Source organism: Plodia interpunctella, chromosome 3 (genome assembly GCF_027563975.2).
Source record: "Plodia interpunctella isolate USDA-ARS_2022_Savannah chromosome 3, ilPloInte3.2, whole genome shotgun sequence".
Lineage (NCBI taxonomy): Eukaryota > Metazoa > Arthropoda > Insecta > Lepidoptera > Pyralidae > Plodia > Plodia interpunctella.
The window spans coordinates 1,892,140-1,912,610 of NC_071296.1; the positions used below are offsets into that span (position 1 = coordinate 1,892,140).

Consider the following 20,471-nt stretch of genomic DNA (forward strand, 5'->3'; position numbering starts at 1 on the left):
CACTTGCTCTTCAATTGCGCATATGAATACTGTGTTTTATTTTGTGGTTGTGTATTGTGTTGTTGTTTTACAAATAAATGTTTTATCTATCTATCTATCTATCTATCTATCTATCTATCTATCTATCCCGGCCTCACCTGTCCTTGAGGGCAGTAGCAGCCCTCGACAACGGGCTGTTCACACTTGTCCGGGTTCTGTTTGAGCTCGTCATAGTTCTCACACGTGCGCTCACATTTCACACACGGCTGGTACACCAGGGGCACATGACTGCGGACAACGATAATATAATGACAGCATATAAGTATTTACTTCTACTACTACTTTCAGTTTAATGGATCAGTTGAAGCGGTGGCGGTGTAATGGTTAAGACGCCCGCATGTGGATCGAAAGGTCTCAGGTTCGTATCCTACTCGTGCCATATGAGTTTGTATATCAATATAACTTATATATAGTAGTGTTTATAGACCACCAGTTGCTTCCGGTGAAGGAAAACATAGTGAGGAAACCTGCACACTGGTAGATAGTTTAGTTCACTAGCGTGTATGCGACTACCTGCCACTAGATGGCGGTAGGTAATCGTAAAAGTCAAGTCAGATGCCTTTAGGCGACTAGAATAAAATCTGACACCAGTGTTAGTAATAACACATTCGATATGATGATGATGGATCAGTTTTCAGTCAGAACGCTCGACGAGACACAAAATAAGTTTAATTGTTATAACTGCTTTAGCTGGTAACTATGGAATATTAGTATAGAAGTACGTACTCGTATGTATTGGTAGGATAGACTTACCATTTATCTATTCAATGTTAGAAATACCACAATTCCCAAGGAGGGTTGCCATCAGGCAGGCAGTCGGATGTAAAATCACAGCCGAATATTCAAAATTTTAATATTATTTTTAAATTAATTCTGGGCTTCGCAGTGTCACAGCTCCGGACGTAACATGGAACATACGAAGACGAAAGAGACAAATAGACTTACCACTCATAAGGACACTTAGCCTTTGTCCTCCAGTCGAGGCAGACGCCCAGACCTGCGCAAGCGCTTGCGTAGCGCCGCATTGTGTCGCAAGCGTCCGTGGAGTTTAGAGCGCACAGGTCTGACGAACAGGATTCTACGTAGCTTTGAGGGTCCACCAGCGCGTGACACTGACAAAGGTGATTAATATTGAACATATTATAGCCGATAGATATTGAAAAAATCTTATTGGTGAGTTGCAGAGTTCCGCTATATTATTAGGAGGCTGAAATGTAAGGTCAAGCACCGTAATTCATTTTATGCTTAAATAATAGTATTCATTCACTACATGAGGATTTTAAAATGCAAAAAAGAATTGGCATCGCGGCGTCACAGACCAGAATGCATCCATGCATGCAGAATGCATGGGAACACGCGAAAATGAAAGAATATAAATTCAACTATCAATCAAACGAGAAACACAAAACAACTTAATATATATAAAAGTATAGTCATAATACTTACAGCACCAAAGATGTCCGGGTTGAACAGAGTATAGCAAGGGTTGGACTCGGACGGGGGCGGGACACACGGCGGCGGCGGCGAGGGCGCGCCGCACTCCGCGTGCGCGTGCGCGTGCGCGTGCGCGCCCAGCGCCGCGAGCGCTGCTGCGCTGGCTTGCCAGCTCGAACCGAACTACCGTTATATAATAACACATTGTACACCGAGAAATACGATAAATATCGATACGATAAAGAATAACTAGATATTCATAAAAAAATAAAACATACTCCAAGCTAAAACTGTAAATTTCAAATATTATAAATATAAAACATATTTTAGCTTAGAGTATGATTAACTTTTTATGAATAACTGGGTAAGAATGTTTATTTCTGAGAAATAGGTGATACGTATACCTAATTCCTGCACAGCACTTCTGCTGCACAGTTGTATGGAATTATAACGCATATGCATGTATACTTAACTTTAACGCAGGTTAAAATTTCGTACAATTTTGCTGTGCAAGTACTGAATAGGTACGCGTTCGGTGTATGTGAGCCATAAAATATTTTTCAGTAGTATCCAGTTTTTTTGGAATAATTTTTTGAAAGAGAAATTCTCACGAGATTACATTAGTTCTTAAATTAGTATAATACTTTATATACTGTATAAATAAAATAAAAGACTGTATAAATAATATAAAAAGTATAATAAATATAACGATAACAAATAAAGTAAAAAAAAACATCGATCCCCTTTTGAAATAATTATTTTGGAATCAAACGGTTACAAGAACTTTCATCAAAATCGATCAATTATATTAGGTATCACAGGAAATCAAATTAATCGATTATCTTCTCGATGAACTCACCTCGTCAACATCATCGGTAACAGTGCCGTTCCTGGTGAGGAGCACCGGCTCGGAGCCGCCGCACGCCCCGCACAGCCCCTCGGTGCGATTGCTGTAGAGATGGGTCGGCAGCTTCACGCTAAACTCCATCTTCGACTGTTCAACTATCACCTGATAAATTAGGAAAATATTTTAGTAAATACATATAACGTTTTACTAACATAACTTTTACTGACAGAATGATGCATTTTGTTGAAGAAAATAATGAAAAAAAAAAACAATCCACTATTTTTCTACAATATACGTATTTGGCAAAATGTCACTACATTTGTTTTTAAAGGTCAAACCAAGGTTAGACGCGAATCACAAATTAGTCAACAAAATAGTATTCAATGAAAAAACAATCACGTAAAGTCCGGATCAGATCGTATCGGCTACCGGTAACGAACCTATATTGACCAAAATCGACAAAAAAATCATGTATTGACGTATGGAAATTATATTTTATGTATGATCTGTTGTTTACGCACGCATAATAAAGTTACTTAGGTACTATATTAATGGAATATGTAATTAAGCCTGACATTGGTCCGTTATATAAATACCTCTACTTAATTATATATTTTGTTCCCCTTTCTTGTTTCTGTTCGATATCTAACTAGAATTAGTAATAATTTAGTTAGAGCTATTGATTCATTCGATATGATTGGAATAAACACTGGATGAAAGGAGATCAGTAACATCGGATACTTTTTTATCCCGTATAGATTTCTCGCGTGGATGGACTTGGAATTAAATACTACTTAATATTATAAACTATATACTTAAATAAGACCTAACTTGTTAATTAAAGTTGTTGAAAAAAGACGGTGAAGTTTGTTGCGCCACTGCCAAAGCGCAGGTGAAGAACACCTGCGCTTTAGAAGTCGGCAGTAGACTTAAGTAATTTTTTGACGTCAATAAGTGATGTTTATCATCCTAATTTAAGTAAAGAATATTGACAAACGCGAAAGTCTGACAATTAATTGTATACCCTGTCATAATTATAATTTTATAGACCTGAGTTCAAACCAAGGTAATTTTTTTAAATCGTAAGTTTAATGGTAGTGAAAACATGTACAAACCTGGACATGAATGTCAATCAGCATCAGACTGAGGTCCTGTTTGTTCAGCAAGTCCGCTGTCATCCAATCAGTGCTCAGCGGGAACTTAAATACTGGAGTTTCGCCCTTTGTCATTTGTAACTGTTGATAGAATTAAATATCTTCATTACAGTTTTATTTAGATAAATAAATATTTATAGTAGTGATGAAAGCATTTTATTGAAAAATGTTTTGATTATGAACGTGGGTGATATAAATATCTGAATGTTGGTATTGGTGTTCGATTTGGGAGTTGTTAAATTATCAGTTATTATAGATGGAATCAGATATTATAATATATGGAAATAAAAATCATTTTGCATCAACCACACATAATGGGTTAAGGTAAGACGATTTAAGTTAGTAAATTGACTACTTATTTAAACGTAAAGTTGATGTTAAGACAAAACTGTTATAAGTAAAAATCTCAAATTTCGTTGGTTGATTGGAAGATATCCGTTATTATGTTAAGTCCACAATTTTTAGCATGTTCTTTGTACAATAAAGATATTACAAACAAACTTACCTTCTTCGTGTTAGGATCCTTAGTGATATGAATCACATTCTTGTCGTAGATGACGTGGACAGCTTTAGTGCAAGTTACGTCGGTCTTCCCTTCGCATGGGCCATTTGTAGCATATACCTTATAGACAGAATAGAATGGGTTACACAACCGGTATTAAACCCTTACAATACTACCACTCTTAGTCCCACAGCAACACTGCACTGTACAGTTAGTTACAATGTACCTGCGTAGAAATCATCAGTTTACATCACGCGAAAATTTTAAATAAATAAATATTAGTACAAATAACAAATGTAAGTTCGAGACTTGTGTAATGGGATACTAACTCAACGATACCATATTTTATAACAAATGCATATATAGATAAACATCAAAGACCCGGGCCAATCAGAAAAAGATCATTTTCCATTATGAGCCGACCGGGGATCGAACCTGGGACCTCTCGGTTGAGGGGCAAGCACTTTACCACTGCACCACCGAGGTCGCCAGCGTAGTCGTCGTCATATTGAGCGCAACCACGAGGCGCAGCTAGTAATGAATATACCTGATATTTATGGTGTCCAGTTTCGTTCCTATCGCGGGAGGCGAGGTATGTACAGTTGCCCAGGAATGGGAACTCATCTCCTTGGAAGGTAGTGTAGCTGGCTGGTGTGCCTACGCCTTTACATGTGCCTGAAAAAAAAAGTTTTGTTTAATTGTGCTCGCGTTTGAATATATGTCGTAGACTTTAGCCAACTGTATTTATAGTCGGATTCAGATTTTAAAACTTCGATTGAACATGTAGCGGGAGCGAGGTGATATGCTAGACCACCATAAAGGGAGATCTTCCCTCCAAGTTGGGTATCACATTGGAGGTTGTGTATACGCATCCAATCCTTTCAAATATCAACACCGCGATCCAGTTTTATCAAACTATCTATTGGCGCCATCTGTTAGAAGTATTGCGAACTATTCTTCTTCTTCTTAGCGTTTTGATGGCAAACACTAAATTGTTGCGGCCCAGAAATTAGCCACCGTAGTCGCGTTGTCGGTGGCAGCCTGCGTGCATTTGTTTGGAAACACAGAGCATGTAGTCAAATGGGCCATTGTTTGCAACATACCACACAAACAGCTCAACTATTTGTGTCGATTGACACAAATAGTTGAGCTGTTTGTGTGGTACAGAACAGTCATCAGCGTTGAAATGTTTGTGTGCATGCGACACAGTAAATGCCACATACACATTAGAATTGAATATTTGTATATTGCTAGTATGTACACTCACAGTCGAGACAGTCAGCGGGCGGGATACATTGGTCACCCTTCCTCAGCATTCCTTCAGGACAATAGCAGCCGGGGAAGCAGTGGCCGTCCTCCGAGGGGCACCGCCTGGGGCCGAGCGTGGAGCAAGCGGGCTCGCAGCGCTTGCGGTAGCAGTCCGAGTGGACCAGCGGGGGGGGACATTCCGCGGCTGGGGGGGAGGGAGACGGACACTTGATGTGAATATTTGGTGAGCATGTGACTATTTGACTAATATTTTTATTTAAATTTGAAGGACCACACGATTATATAAACATTTGTGAAGTAAACAATTAGAAGTCGCTCTATCAAAGATTTGATAAAATAAAAAACGGGTTGCACTCCGGGAGTGCCGACAGAAGTGAAAGCTTGAGTATTAACGTTATGGATTTTTTGACGTCTTACGAATTTTCGATCAGGTCACGTGTCCTGCCGTGAGTTTAACATTTTTTACCCATCACAAAAAGTGCACAACGCCGCTAAAGAAAATTTCACTGCAAAAATTACACATTTTTGGAACGCTCTATATCTATATAACTTTTTTCCATAAACAAATCGAGCGTGTTTGCGTTTGCGATTTGTTTGTGGAAAAAATTTCTGAAAAAAATTATTACAAAATACATGTAAATCTAACAATGGGCGAGTTGTATATTTAACAAAAAAGTATAATATCACTATGGACGTATTTAAAACGCTAATGTTAATAATACTCACGGCAGTCCATCTGCATTCTCCAGCCTTCGAGATTGACATCTCTATCGGCAGCCATACACTCCCCTACGAGCGTCTCGAGCAGCAAACACCGGCACTCTTCCGATGTCCTCTTTGTGCCGTTGATCACAAGTTTTTCACACTCGCATATCTTCTCTAGGCATATTGTGCGCCATTTGTCCAAGTTGAGCACTTTGCCGCACTTTGAGAATGGCTCATGTCTGTAAAAAAATTATCTTTATCTATATGTTTGTAGGAAGTTGAAATTTGGCGTGGAGTGTAGGTGAGCACTAAGATAGGATTTTTGGAAATTCTACCCCGAAGGGGGTGAAAAACTTTTATATGAAAGTTCTGCATCGTTGAAGTTTGTGACTTGAAAACGTATTGCAGATTTTTCTAAAAATTAATCCTCAGCCTCTTCAAAGGGGGGTAAAAGTTGTATGGAATTTAATACAAATTTCAAAATAAAAAGCTGAAAATTGGTAAACATTCATAACTTTTTTTAAGAATGACCGAAATTTTACTATGAAAATTAGTGCGGGCGAAGCCGCGGGCAAAAGCTAGTGACATCAATTTCTTGAGAAATTGGACCTTCACAGGCACTTTTTCACGACATATTTGAAATAACAATAATATAAATGAAACAATATAAACAATATATATCTGACGTGATGACGTCGCAGAGCGCCCACGCCCGCCGCTGCGTCTCCTGCGAGACGAGCGCAGTGCGGCAAGCGGCGCGCGGCAGCCCGGGCCGCGCCCAGCTGCGGCCGAACAGCTCCAGGCTGGCGGCCGCCGCGCCGGTCGGCGAGCGCCGCTCGTTGCGCGCGTCGCCGTCGTACGCGCCGCACATGCCGTCCACAGAACCCTTGTATTTCGTTGGCACCTGAGTGCAAGATGTAAAAACTGCATGTTGGGAACAATTTATGTATACAGAGATACAAGAAAGAGACAGACAGTATATATGAAAGTAAGGTAAGGTGTTGCTTATTTTCAAATTAAATATGTTCCAGCAGACCAATGACAGAAGAGTTGAAATGAAAGGCAAGTCCAAAAAAATATAAAAATGAAATAAATAATAAATAAATAAATATATTAGGACAAATCACACAGATTGAACTAGCCCCAAAGTAAGTTCGAACCTTGTGTTATGGGATACTAACTCAACGACACTATATTTTATAACAAATACATATATAGATAAACATCCAAGACCCGGGCCAATCAGAAAAAGATCATTTTCCATCATGACCCGACCGGGGATCGAACCCGGGACCTCTCGGTTCAGTGGCAAGAACTTTACCACTGCGCCACCGAGGTCGTCTAAAGAAGTTATAACAACGTTTTAATCATTATGGCTATTTATATAATATAAAGTGAGTATTAGAACTTTTGTCGCTTTATCGTCAACCTCATAGAGGTCCTCCATGGTACATAAAGTGGAACAGTTAAGGCACGGCAGTAGGTGAGCCAATCAAAACTTCATAGTCCTTACACATCATGAAGTATTTCTACGTTAGTTGCCTATATACGTGTATAATACAAATTCAAAAAGATTGATTAAATAAATAAAGTGCGAAGACTTAAAAATAAACAAACGACTTTCGTCTTTACAACATTAGGTTATAGTATATGTAATTAAAAATTCGAATACTTACGCCAATTTTAATATCTCCATCGGTGGTATACAGCACAGTGATGTTGTATTTCCTAGATTTGATAGCCAACCCGTTGCCCAACTTGTCCACATCGAAGCTGTTCTTCTGGAAGCAGATCTTAGAGGTCTGCTCGACCGTGTACTCGTAATTGTCGTACTCTATCATGAGGTTGGGCTTCACGACGATCAGTTGGTCGTCTTGGTGGACGATGAGCTCATTCTGGCAGCCTTCCACTCGGCACTTCTTGCGGACTGAACCAGATAGTAATGTTTAGAGTTGAAATTATTCTTCTTTTTCTTTGTCCACCCCTTCCCTCAATTCTTAGTTTACAATTGTTTAATGATACATAGTAAAATAGGTGCAATGCTGATATGGATGTTCAATCAAGACATATCTCTCTCTTTTTTGAGGATTCAAGATCCACTTTACTATCTTTTCTCCTCTACTTCACACAGTCTTTGACATCCTTAGTGGTCAGACCAGTTTCCTCATTGACAAGCCATTTTGGATTTGCTCCTTTTGCCAAGACCACACCGGAGCAACATGGCTAGTATTTTGGTATAATTTATTATTTACTAACCGTTGCCCGCCGCTGCACCCGCGGTAGCCAATACTTTATACCTATTCTCATGAAAATGTGACAGGCAGACTTTCGCATTTGTAATATTAGTATAGACTAGCTTTCCCGCAGCTTCGCTCGCGTTTATTTCGTGCGTCCGCTCATAACTTGTTATTATCGATATCTTGGATTCTACACAACGTATCGCGATGAAACCTAAACCAGATTTTAAGTTAGACCTTCCACTATACAACTGTTAAAATTCCATCCAGTAGTTTTTGCGTGATGCGCAACAAACATACAGATAGACAAAAATTCTAAAAATAAATAAGTCCTATAAAGACCAATATAATAGTTTTTCTTTAATATCTCCCATGTCCAGACAAAGGCCATTTAAAGTTTTATTACATGTACAGATAACTCACCAAGCACAGACCAGGCGTCGAACTTGTTGTCCCTGGCGAGGATGTGGAAGCAGACGTCGTACTTGTACTCCGCGCCGTCGAAGGTGTTGAACGTGCGCCCCGTCACGTTGCACCACGCCGGCCGCTCCGCTGGGGGCGCGCACACGTATCTGTTACGGGGTAAATTGACAAGTCAGATGGTATTTCACAACTTATAGACTAATTTATCTAGTCTGTTGTAAAAATAAAATATTTTTTTTTATTATTTTCGGACAACAGAATCGATAGAAGTCATGTCCGGTTCGAATAGATAAACTAATTCAACTAAACTATTCGATAACGCTATTCGAATCACGCCATTGGTTGGAATAGCGCTATCGAATATATAAACTTCCGTTAAAAAAACTCAGTGTGCACATTACACTAAGTAGTGTTGTGTCCCACTACTGGACAATAAATAATCTTTATCTTTGACAAGTTGCCAATAAATAATGATTTTCTTTGTTTTTGACAAAGACCCTTTTTCCTCCTCCCGTTTCTTTCTATTTATTGTGAGCTCTGACCATTTCGATAATATTTGCCGATATCGTCGCGCTGTTTCCTTCTCGGTCAAGAGAGTTGACGTCAGGTCATAAAATCAAAACCAAATGTTCAAAACTGTAAGGCATATTTATTATATCCTCTTCGCCGCCTCACAGTCACAAATGGAGCCGAGATGAGTAGTATGCGAGAATTGGAGAGATATTGGAGGACATAAATTTAAAGCTAATTAGTCTTCGTACAATACTCACTGTGGACACTGATCATCAGCAATCCCGTCCAACTTGAGCGAGTATCTGGGGGGACACGCAGGCGTGGCGCACACGCGGGCGGCGGGGGGGAGGCCCGGCTTGGGGGGAGGGGGGAGCTTCGGCACGCACTTGAACTGAGGGCACACGGCCGGTTGGCTGTGATTGGTTATGGTCGGCTTGGCTAGGGTGAAGCGGTCTGTTTGCGGCGCTGCTGTGGGCTGACCTGCAGGTTAAAACTTGATAGTAATGTTATTTTCATTTAATTAAAAAATATAAGTTTTATACGTACAGTAGGTATAATATTAATATATTCAGCACAATTTTACGTGTAAAACAAGTATGCGACAAGAAAAAAACACAGTGGGCGAAGTGTGAAGTGGATTTCCATTTCACTTCTCACCATCGAATCGATTCGAAATGAGACACAGCGAACCAATCACATTGCGCCGTTGTGACGTAACTACGACCACACTGCAATGTCATTGGTTCGCTGCATCTTACTTCGAAACGATTCGATGGTGAAAAGTGAAATGCTAACCCACACTAACCCTTTTAATCATACAAGAATATGTCTCAAATACAATAGCAACCTGAAACAACGAAAAATTTATTACCGTATCCACCACCATAACCGCCTTTAGAGAATCCTCCCTTTGAGTATCCTCCTTTGGAGTAGCCTCCTTTGGAGTAGCCTCCACCGCCACCGCTGCCTTTAGCCGGCCCCCCTCTGAAGTACCGCTGGTAGGAGTACCTCGGCCGCGGAGGAGGCAGTTCAGAGTCGGTGTACACTGATTGTGCGCTTGTGTACCGGACGAGGTAGCCGGGGGGACATTCCACAGGCGGACATTCTACCGCTGTGGACCGAAATTTAAAATAATGAGACAGAATATTAATTATAATTACAGTGACCACGGACCTTTGTAACAAGTTCCGAAACGTCTGGGAAATAAGAAAGGTATGTGCGCGTTTAATACTTGTTCTTTAGTATACAATAAGAATGAATTATTTTAACGTGAAGAACTACTCTTTACTATTCCTTGAAATGAAGGATCTTTTATGCATGCATGTATGTATGTATAACTTTAACAAATATTGTGTTCGCGAAGACTAAGTTCGCGGCAAACAACTAGTTATTTAAATAATGCTAAATAACTTACGTTTAGGCGTGGTCACTGTAGTAACAGGAACTGTTGTTGAGATCATAGCAGCGGCGCTTGGCGCTACAGTAGTCACAACAGTTGGTTCTATAGTAACCGTTGTGGTGGAGGTGGTACAGCCAAGTTCATCATCAGGACAGTCTTGCAGACCATCGCACCACTTCTCCAGGGGCAGGCAGAGCTTGGAAGTGGGGCAGATTTTGGTGGTGTTAGGACAAGGAGAGCAGAGGCACTCGCAGGTGGTTTCAGATAGCTTCGGGACTAGATCCTGTTGAATATTCATTATTAAATTAAAATGACTTAAAAAATCACTATCGACTGTACATAGTGCGAAATATTAAAATGTAAATACGCGTACCTTATATTTTCTCTCTTATCAAGTGTGTTACTGAAAGTGGTGTCAGATATTACTGTAGTCGCCTAAAGGCATTTGTTTTATGATATTTTAGCACAGGGGTGCCTCATATCGCGTGTAATCGATGTACATGAATGCACAAAAATCGATGTTGAGTATTAAATATTGATTTTATTTTAAGAAATATTTTTTTGTCACAATGCGTAGGAAGCATCAAATGTGTTTTTATTTTGGTTTTTAAATACATATATTTCTCTTTTTCACAGTAAATCCAACATTACTATTTTTGTGATATCAAAAGGGGGGTGGAAAATTAAGAATCCGCCCCGGGCAACATCAGCTCACGCTACGCCACATTTAGCTTAAACTAATGATGATAATTCACCGGTGCACAAAGGCACTCCTTGACAGGCTTGCAGTCGGTCACACCGCCGAGCTTGCAGACACACTCGTCGCAGTTCGACCCTCGGAAACTTGAACCCACGGAGTACCTAGTATAAACAGTATCAATAAGTAATCAGGCAAGTTATAAACGTAAGTGAAATAGGATAAGCATGGTAGAATTTTCAAAATATTTAAAATTATTTCGCAAAAATTCCTGACCAACCAACAACAGTGAGAGAGCGCCTATCAGCACAGTAGCGCCACCTAGCATAACACCACCATTTCAATTGATATTTTCTAATGTTTTTTTTATTCATCTTGTGTAGCATAACTTGTATAGAATACTTTCGGTAATAAATAATAAAATTATAAAGATGCGATTAATGTAAGAGAAAATATAACTAATCGACACACACAGATTGAGTGAGACATATCAAGATAATGGACGGTTAAATGTTTAGTCTCGAACTGTTATGGGATACCGATCCAATGACACTACGTTGTATAACATATACTTAAGTATATATGTATATAGATAAATTTGTCCAAGACCAAGGTTAAAAAGTTCTTGATCTTGGTGGGGTTTGAACACACTTGGAGATTGTTGACAAGCAAATTAACGTAACTATAATATTAGCAACGTCACAAAACTCACGAAATAAACCCTTCGACACACGGACACTGATCACGTGACACGCAGTTTTCCCCGTCGTAATATTGCGGGGCAGCGCACGCGCATGATTGTGTCGTCACAGGTGCGGGCACCCCGGGGCATAATGAACAAGGGGCGGCTGACGATATCTCTGGGGCTACCGTTGTTGGAGTGGCTGTGAATGTGTGGATTTAATAAGGCGCAGTTGATTTACCATCAAATTCTATGGCGTGTGGTTCCGCCCTAGAATAGGACAACTTCATATCTTAACGAAATATAGCCTAGGTAGGCGACAATAGCATTTAGAAGGAGGGTTACCGTCAGGCTGTTTGTAAAATCACAGCCGAATACTCAAAATTTTATCGCTTCGTTTTTACGCTGACACCAGACTTCGCGGTGTAGCAGCCCCGAAAGAAACCAGAACATGCGGAGATGAGAAACTACAGTACAGCTTTAGTAATAGTAGCCAACTCGTGCAGACAACCAATCAGAGTGTATTGTGACGACAAATGTATGTATATATAATTAATTTAGAATATGATGTGAAAAAGTGCCTGTGATGGACTAATTTTTGAATAAATTATTTGATTTTGACATGTCGAAATAGTAAAAGGCAGTGTATTTTAATAGTATTAAACTTTTGCATTTATAGAGGCAGAAAAAATAATTGAATTCACTCACGGTAAGGTTCAAAACAACCAATAGGCTCTATCCTCATTTCGATGGCGTCCTTCCATTTGAGCGGCAGCACTTTAAGATAGCGCGCGTGTATCGGCAATCGGAATTCATTGGTTACCACTGATTCGGAGTCGAAGTTTGCGGGGAACAACTATAATTAAAAAATAAATACTAATATTTTAAAGAGAGTATTTTTTGTGTTTTTGTTTGTAATGGATAAAGTCAAAAACTACTGGGCCGATTTTCATGAAATTTGGCACAGAGATAGTAGAAAACTTCTGGAGTGACATAGGCAACTTTTTTATTATGGTTTTACCCGAGCGAAGTCGGGACAGACCTCGAGTGCTGTAATAAATATTATTGCATGAATATTAGACGATTTTTTAGTCGCAATAAGAAGCCCAAATTCATTGCAAATTGGCCCCTGTATTTCCGCAGCATAAAGATTCATGCAGAGTTAACTTGACATGGGGTCGACTGTACCTATTGTAGATGGGCGAGGTTCGAACCAATTCCATAAACCGCAATGGAATGAGACGCTTATCACGACGCGCCTAGTGGAGGCAACTGGAGACTCAAAAGCTGGCAGCTATTTTGTGGGGACTACATGTAGGCACGTTGCCTCCATGTGGAGCGTTGGAAGATTATTTTTATTTGTAATTATTGATTATTTTTACTTTTGTATTTGTCAATAAAGACGCTTATCTAAGTATTTAACTTTATTTATCAATTTGATACATAGGGAATTAATGCTAAAAGCATTTTCTCCCAGTCAAGCCTCAGGAAAAACTGAAAGATAATTTACAGCGAAATGCGAAAGTAACTTTGTTTGTTTGTTACCTCTCCAAAGATTACTCAACTCAACTCAACTAAATATTTAACTCTTCACTCAACTAAATTAAACTTTGTTTGTTTGTTACCTCTTCAAACATTATCTACTCATCTTGAAATTTTGCATATATTTGGTGTGCGCCTCACCGGCACTTGGTACGGTCACGTATTTGTATTGCTCTCAGTTAAAATTTTGAACAGACGTGCTAAGTTCTCTCAAACGGTTAAATTTTATCACAAATTGAAAACTTATAAAGGGACAAAAGAAACGTGCTTATTAATACCACAAAAAGTGCAGTGATCATTGTATTAATAACCTAAATAATTGTTGAACATTTTATTTTTTACTCGCTACGACAGCGAAGTGCGTGGCACCTGTGGCAGCGAATGACTCATCGCCCTCTCGTTCAATCCGCGATTGCGCCCGATCGCCCGCGTACTCCGTGACTAGCGACAGAATAGCGATACTTATAGTGAAACGTGTTCTGCGCCCCTGTACTTCGATATCTATGTACCTCGACACTTTCGCCGTTTGAATACCCTGTCTACTCTGAGCTAAGGTAAAAGATCTATTTTCAATATACAATATGGCTCCTACTTCAAGTAGCCTATGTGCTGGATGTCGGCAAAAAATAATCGGCCGTCATATTACCTGCTCTTCAGAGGTTTGCAGAAAAATATATGACGTTACTTGCGCAAAGGCTGACAAAATCACCCGAGCTGAACTAGATGCGTGGATCTGCCCTGAGTGTCGGGCCTCTAGGAGGAAGACTGGGGATTCTTCAACGCCTGTACGGGCTGTAACATACGAGGATTCAGATAGTGTCACACATCGAAAGAAAACTACCACAAGACTAGAAACTCCAGAACCAACTGAAACTACATCTGTTCCTGGGGGTATTTACCAAGCTCTGTATAAAGAATTCAAGGCTTTGCGGGAGTGCTTTGAAGAATTTAAGCCTGAAGTTTATTCTCGGTTGGACGCGATCAACTTGGCTCTTCTAGAGAATGCGAAAAGATTGGAAGTAATCGAAAGCAAGCAGGACACTCTGGAGCGCAGACAAACAGATCTAGATGTCAAACAGCAAATACTAGAACAACGCAATGAGGAACTGGAAATGACGGTGAAGACGTTGGAGGTTCAAATGTCTTCCTTGATGCAGAAAGGTCTTAGGAAGGAGGTGGAAATTATGGGAATCCAAGAGAACACAACTGAACAACCAGCACATTTAGCCTTTGTCATTGCCGCTAAAATAGGTGTGACTCTTGACCCCAGTGATATCGAAGAGGCCTCCAGGGCCGGGCCGCGCCGGAGTACTGCTGACCTTAAGGATAAATATATCTCACGTCCACTTGTGGTGAGGTTTGCGAAGACATCTGTTCGAGATAGCTTCCTGAAGGAAGCAAGAGCAAGACGTAACCTGAAAAGCAATGATATTGTCGAAGGTTGTCCCGAGCAGAGAGTGTACGTCAATGAAAGGCTTACTACTGAAAACCGACATTTATTTCGCGCAGCCAGAGAAAGGGCAAATGCCTGTGACTTCAAGTTTTGCTGGGTCAAAAACGGATCCATCTATATACGTAAGAAGGAAGGCAGCCCAGCTGTGCGCATTCAGTCGCAGAACGATTTACTCGGATTGGCTGGACAGACTGAGTCCACTTCTTGAGATTTATCTTTTCCACATACGGTTTTTACTAATAGTAGCTTGTTTGATCAATGTTATTCCCTCTGATGTTCTTGAATACTTAAAAATACAATATTATATAGTAAATCCATTATACAGCATGGCAACTTTGATTTTTCAGCGAACAAAATATATGTTATGTATAAAGTACTGGCCTCCTTAGATCTATTACATAATATTGATAACTCATTTAATATATCATGCCATGCTGTAGATAAAGTTGAGAATTGTAATAAACTGATCGGTAACCGTACTCTGAAAGTCTTAAATATGAATATAAGAAGTGTCAATCACAATTTTAACGCGTTTATGATCTTTCTAGCAAGACTCGATATACAATTTGATGCTATAGTCTTGACTGAGTGTTGGATTTCTAATGCCTCTGTGATTCCACATATACCTGGTTATATTTCATCAAATTCAAATAAGTTTATTAATAAGGCAGGAGGAGTTGTTATATACATAAAAAGTAATTGGTCACCTAATTTTTCAGAACCACCTCTTGTTGATGCTAACTGTGTGCTGGCCGAGATTCCTGGCGTCTTCTCAATTCTGGGTGTCTACAGATCCCCCTCCTTTCTCGATAAAACACCTTATTTGATATCGCTTGAGACAGAAATTTCAAAATTAGCTCATAACAATCGTCTTCTCATTGCTGGTGATATAAATATTGAAATTATTTCCGAAGATGCAAACCATAACTACATGTGCCTCATGTCTCGGCTTGGTTACATCCCGGCTATCACCAAACCTACACGAGACAATGCATGCCTGGATCACATATTTATACCGAACAAAACCACAGCAACTTCCATCGTTTGTCATACAGCACTGACTGATCATCGTCCCACTATGGTAGGACTTTCATTCGATTATTCCGAAAAATCAAACCATCAAAGTCGCTATCGTACCAAAATAAATTTCGATGGCTTGTTATCTGATATAAGTCAAATTGACTGGTCAGATACTCTTCAATCTCTTTGTCCCTCAAAAGCAGCAGAGTCCCTAGAGTCAAAAATAGGAGCAGCTATCAAAGATAATTCTCAAATCGTAAAACTAAGTCATTCACAATTTACCATCCAACCTTGGATGACCCCCGGTTTGTTAAGATGTGCGAAACACAAAGACAGGCTACATGCTGAAGTACGTAAATACCCTGATAATCTTCTAAAAAAGCAAATATATACTAGATATCACAATTTTTATAACAATCTAATCAGAAAATTGAAACGTCAACATGATTCCAAACTTCTCCAGGATAATAAAAGAAACCCTAAAAAGTTATGGGAATGTATACGAAAAGTAACTCATACTCAGCGTTCAAAGACCGCATCACTTGAACTTACCCGAATTAAGGACTCATCTTCTGCCTCTCTCGACTACTGTAATGAATACTTCTCTTCGGTCGGCAAATCCTTGGCTACCAAAATACTTAATGACATAAATTCAACAGAAGAATCTCTAGCAGCTAAAATTAACGTAGATAATGGACCTACCAATTCTTTCTTTTTAACACCAACTGATCCCTGTGAAGTCGAGTCACGCATTAACAACCTAAAAAATGACAGCGCGCCGGGTATAGATGGCATCACAGGTCGGATTTTGAAAATAATAGGAAAGTTCATTTCTGTGCCACTTGCGCATATATTTAACCTAAGCTTTCAAACAGGTGAATTTCCAGAAATTTGGAAAACAGCCATAGTTATTCCGATACACAAGAGCGGCCCAAAGAATGATCCTAAAAACTACCGACCAATCTCTCTATTAGTTATATTCTCAAAATTGCTAGAAGGATTGGTTAATGATCGGTTGATGAACTTTTTGGAGAGTCATGAGTTGCTATCGAATCAACAATTTGGTTTTAGAAAAAATAGATCTACTGAAAAGGCAGTGTCCCTTCTCACAGACACTATCGTATCTCATTTGGACTCTGGTCGGCCCTGTACTGGAGTTTTTCTTGATTTTTCAAGAGCCTTTGACACCGTCTCCATCTCTATACTGGTGCGAAGGTTAGAGCAAATGGGGGTCAGAGGTACAGCACTTAGATGGTTTTCTAGTTATTTAAATGGAAGACGACAGTGTGTAAAAGTTGATTCGAACGTTAGTGGCATACAATCTGTTTCATTCGGAGTGCCACAGGGCAGTATTCTGGGACCCACCCTATTTTTGGTTTACATAAATAGTTTAGCATCACTTGATCTTCCACAAGCCTCAATTATATGTTATGCAGATGATACCGCAATCCTTTTTACAGGCTCGAATTGGAAGGATTGCTTTGAAAATGTAAGCAATGGCTTGGCTACCATTTCAAACTGGCTAAAAAACAACGTTCTAACTTTAAATGCCCAAAAGTCGAAGCTTCTTTGCTTTCACAAAACAGCCGCTTCAGCTCCTGTCGACATTCCAGAAGTGACAATTCATAGTTGCAACAGTTTACCAGGAAGTGGCAATCTTAATTGTGCCTGTGGGTCAATTGAAAGATCATGTTCTGTGCGATATTTGGGAGTTATTCTCGACGAAAAATTATCATTCGCTTCTCATATCGACATCACATGTAAGAGATTGCGAAAAATCATTCACATCATGAAACTCCTTAGAGAATCCGCTAATAGACGTTTGTTAACCACCGTGTATCTTGCGTTATGCGAATCGATTCTTACATATTGTATCTCCATTTGGGGTGGTGCTTCTTCTTGTTACATGATAAATATCGAGAGAACACAGAGAGCCATACTCAAAACTTTGTTTCGTAAACCTACCCTCTATCCCACAGTGTCCCTGTATAACGATGCAAATGTTTTAAGTGTGCGTAAGCTATATATTCTAAAAATTGCTTTAGATACTCATCGGCATGTTATACAGGCACCTGACTATCCACAACTACTAAAAAAACGAGTCTTCAAAATACATGCTCCCCTAGTCAACACGACTTTTGCTCGCCGTTTCACTCAGTTTGCATCCCCTTTTATTTATAATAAAATCTGCAAAATATGTAACATAAAAGAGAATTCTGTTGCTAAAGCCAAATCCCTTATTTTTTCACTAATACTTCCATGGAATTATGATTACACAGAAGAATTCCTGCGCATTTTAAAATGAGTTTAATGAATCTAATGCACTTTTACAGGTACGATTAGTGATCTTGTTGTTATTAATATTTACTTGCTATGCCAGATTATTATTATTATTCTGTTCTATATTAGCAAAACGTTTATAGATTGAAAAGCACTTTTGTATTTCGTCTTATACTAATTTATAAGTTTTTATGTTTCCTCTTTTTATTATTAATTTAAATTTTTATTGCCGGTAGTCTGATTTATTTCTCAATGTTTGTTAAACAATAACGGCTGCCACAGGACAGGCATTCTTGCCTAGTGTGGGGCCAATAGTAAACCAAAATGCTATTTATTTTTATAAGGTTAATTAACATTACTTATTAAGGGTATATGTATTGTAGCATAAGGATTTTGATCTCCGTTTTGGAAATAAATATATTTCATTTCATTTCATTTCATTTCATAATATTTCATTTAGTTTGAAGTATGAAGAAGGAGGTACCTTTCACCCCGGAAAATTAACGCGGGGGAAGCTGCGGGAAAAAGCTAGTAAATAAATAAATAATAAAAATTTGTAGCTACATCTAATTAAAGGTATACCTTATAACTTCCATCGCTATCGATGACAGGATTGAAAGTGTTGAGGTCCGAGGTGTACATGACATTGTATGCTGTCACCCATCCTTTAGGCCCGCCCTTCGTCTTAATGCCAGTTATGTTACGAGGTGCCATGAAGTCGAACTAAGAATAAACAATCAGATAAATTACATAAAAAACCTAAATTAAGAAAAGTGAGCTTTAAGGCGTTCGCTGTAGACATACTTTACATTGACAATTAATTAGAGGAAAGCTTTGCTGTCAACTCGCGTTTTTAACCCCCGACGCAAAAAAAGGGTGTAATAAGTTTAACGTGTTTGTCTGTGTATCACAAATACACAGATACACAGACAATGTCTGTGGCATCACAGCTACGTCGTAAATGAATTTCATCTCGCCTATAATGTATAAGCAAGCCTGGAGCTTAAAAATAAATATCAAAATGTTAAAGATTTAACTGTGATTTTAAGTCCGGCCGCCTACTTGCGTCGTTGTCGGAGCTTACTACTACTACTGGGAGTACAACGGCTGGTTGTAGAACATGAAGTGTAAAAATGTGTAGTTTCCCCCTCACCATGATCCATTCTCCGGGCGTGCTGTACGCAGGCCTCCAGCCCCGCTCAGCTTGCAACTGGAAGTACTGACGTGCGTCGTTGTTGGAGCTCACTTCTATATTCTCTACTGGGAGATCTGCTGCTAAACCTAACGGCTCTGTGCATTGGATAGGTGAAGGCTGTAACAACGTGAGTATGTAGTATTTTATTGTAGGCAAGGCTTGTTTATTCTTCTTCGTATTCCTCATGGCTGAGGGTCGTGGTCATTACGTGGAATGAAACACACACAACAACTTTTTTGGAATTATTAATGGATTGGTTTGCCATTGCCTTCTCCATTTCACACACAAGTTAATAAGAATCAACCAGTGTGTAGGTTTCCTCACGATGTTTTCCTTCACAGGAAGCAAGTGATGGTCTATGAAAACTACTATACACGAGTCAGATTGGTATACAAACTAATGTGGCACGAGTTGGATTCGAACCTGGGATTTCGATCCACAGGCGGGTGTCTTAACCATTACACCACCACCGCTTCTAGGCACCAAGGCTTGTTTATTGAGAGTACTTAAAACATGTACAGCCTTTCTTAATCTAATTATACGTATACCTGCTTACTCGTCGAATAAACTTAGACTATATATTCAATTTTTGATGAAAGCACAGTAATAGACTAAACCATCAGGAGTAAAATAAGCTACTTTTTATCGTAAAAAAAGATAAAATCGCGGGCGGCGATGATTTCCTCAGAGCTCCTCAGCAGTCTATGATTTCTAGCAGCCAATCGCATATTTACGCCATGTTAGACGTTGAGAATTTTGGCTTCAACTAAGGGTGAGATAAATATTAACTTATAACTAATAAATAAATAAGTATAACTTATAAATAAATAAATATATTAGGACAAATCACACAGATTGAGCTAGCCCCAAAGTAAGTTTGAGACTTGTGTTATGGGATACTAACTCAACGATACTATATGTTATAACAAATATAATATATAGATAAACATCCAAGACCCGAGCCAATCAGAAAATATCATTTTCCAACATGACCCGACCGGGGATCGAACCCGGTTCAGAGGCAATCACTTTACCATTGCGCCACCGAGGTCGTCACTTATGTGGTTTAATAGGGCACGA

At 39.3% G+C, this 20,471-nt stretch overlaps 1 protein-coding gene across 2 annotated transcripts in view; it reads right to left on the bottom strand.

The window, feature by feature from the left end:
* Nucleotides 1-20,471, bottom strand: part of Hml (Hemolectin) — a 59,799-nt gene that overhangs the window by 12,136 nt on the left and 27,192 nt on the right. For both annotated transcript variants that reach the window (XM_064437070.1, XM_053769848.2), the window contains exons 42-61: nucleotides 19,350-19,508; nucleotides 18,779-18,919; nucleotides 12,610-12,757; nucleotides 11,932-12,103; nucleotides 11,278-11,383; nucleotides 10,538-10,805; nucleotides 9,995-10,234; nucleotides 9,381-9,603; nucleotides 8,611-8,759; nucleotides 7,627-7,877; nucleotides 6,637-6,854; nucleotides 5,972-6,189; nucleotides 5,244-5,429; nucleotides 4,524-4,651; nucleotides 3,980-4,096; nucleotides 3,436-3,555; nucleotides 2,333-2,482; nucleotides 1,486-1,656; nucleotides 985-1,151; nucleotides 138-267 (exon numbers count right to left, since the gene is read on the bottom strand). In XM_064437070.1, coding sequence (XP_064293140.1) covers nucleotides 138-267; nucleotides 985-1,151; nucleotides 1,486-1,656; nucleotides 2,333-2,482; nucleotides 3,436-3,555; nucleotides 3,980-4,096; nucleotides 4,524-4,651; nucleotides 5,244-5,429; nucleotides 5,972-6,189; nucleotides 6,637-6,854; nucleotides 7,627-7,877; nucleotides 8,611-8,759; nucleotides 9,381-9,603; nucleotides 9,995-10,234; nucleotides 10,538-10,805; nucleotides 11,278-11,383; nucleotides 11,932-12,103; nucleotides 12,610-12,757; nucleotides 18,779-18,919; nucleotides 19,350-19,508 — 3,462 coding nt within the window. The remainder of the gene's footprint in view (nucleotides 1-137; nucleotides 268-984; nucleotides 1,152-1,485; nucleotides 1,657-2,332; nucleotides 2,483-3,435; nucleotides 3,556-3,979; nucleotides 4,097-4,523; nucleotides 4,652-5,243; nucleotides 5,430-5,971; nucleotides 6,190-6,636; nucleotides 6,855-7,626; nucleotides 7,878-8,610; nucleotides 8,760-9,380; nucleotides 9,604-9,994; nucleotides 10,235-10,537; nucleotides 10,806-11,277; nucleotides 11,384-11,931; nucleotides 12,104-12,609; nucleotides 12,758-18,778; nucleotides 18,920-19,349; nucleotides 19,509-20,471) is intronic.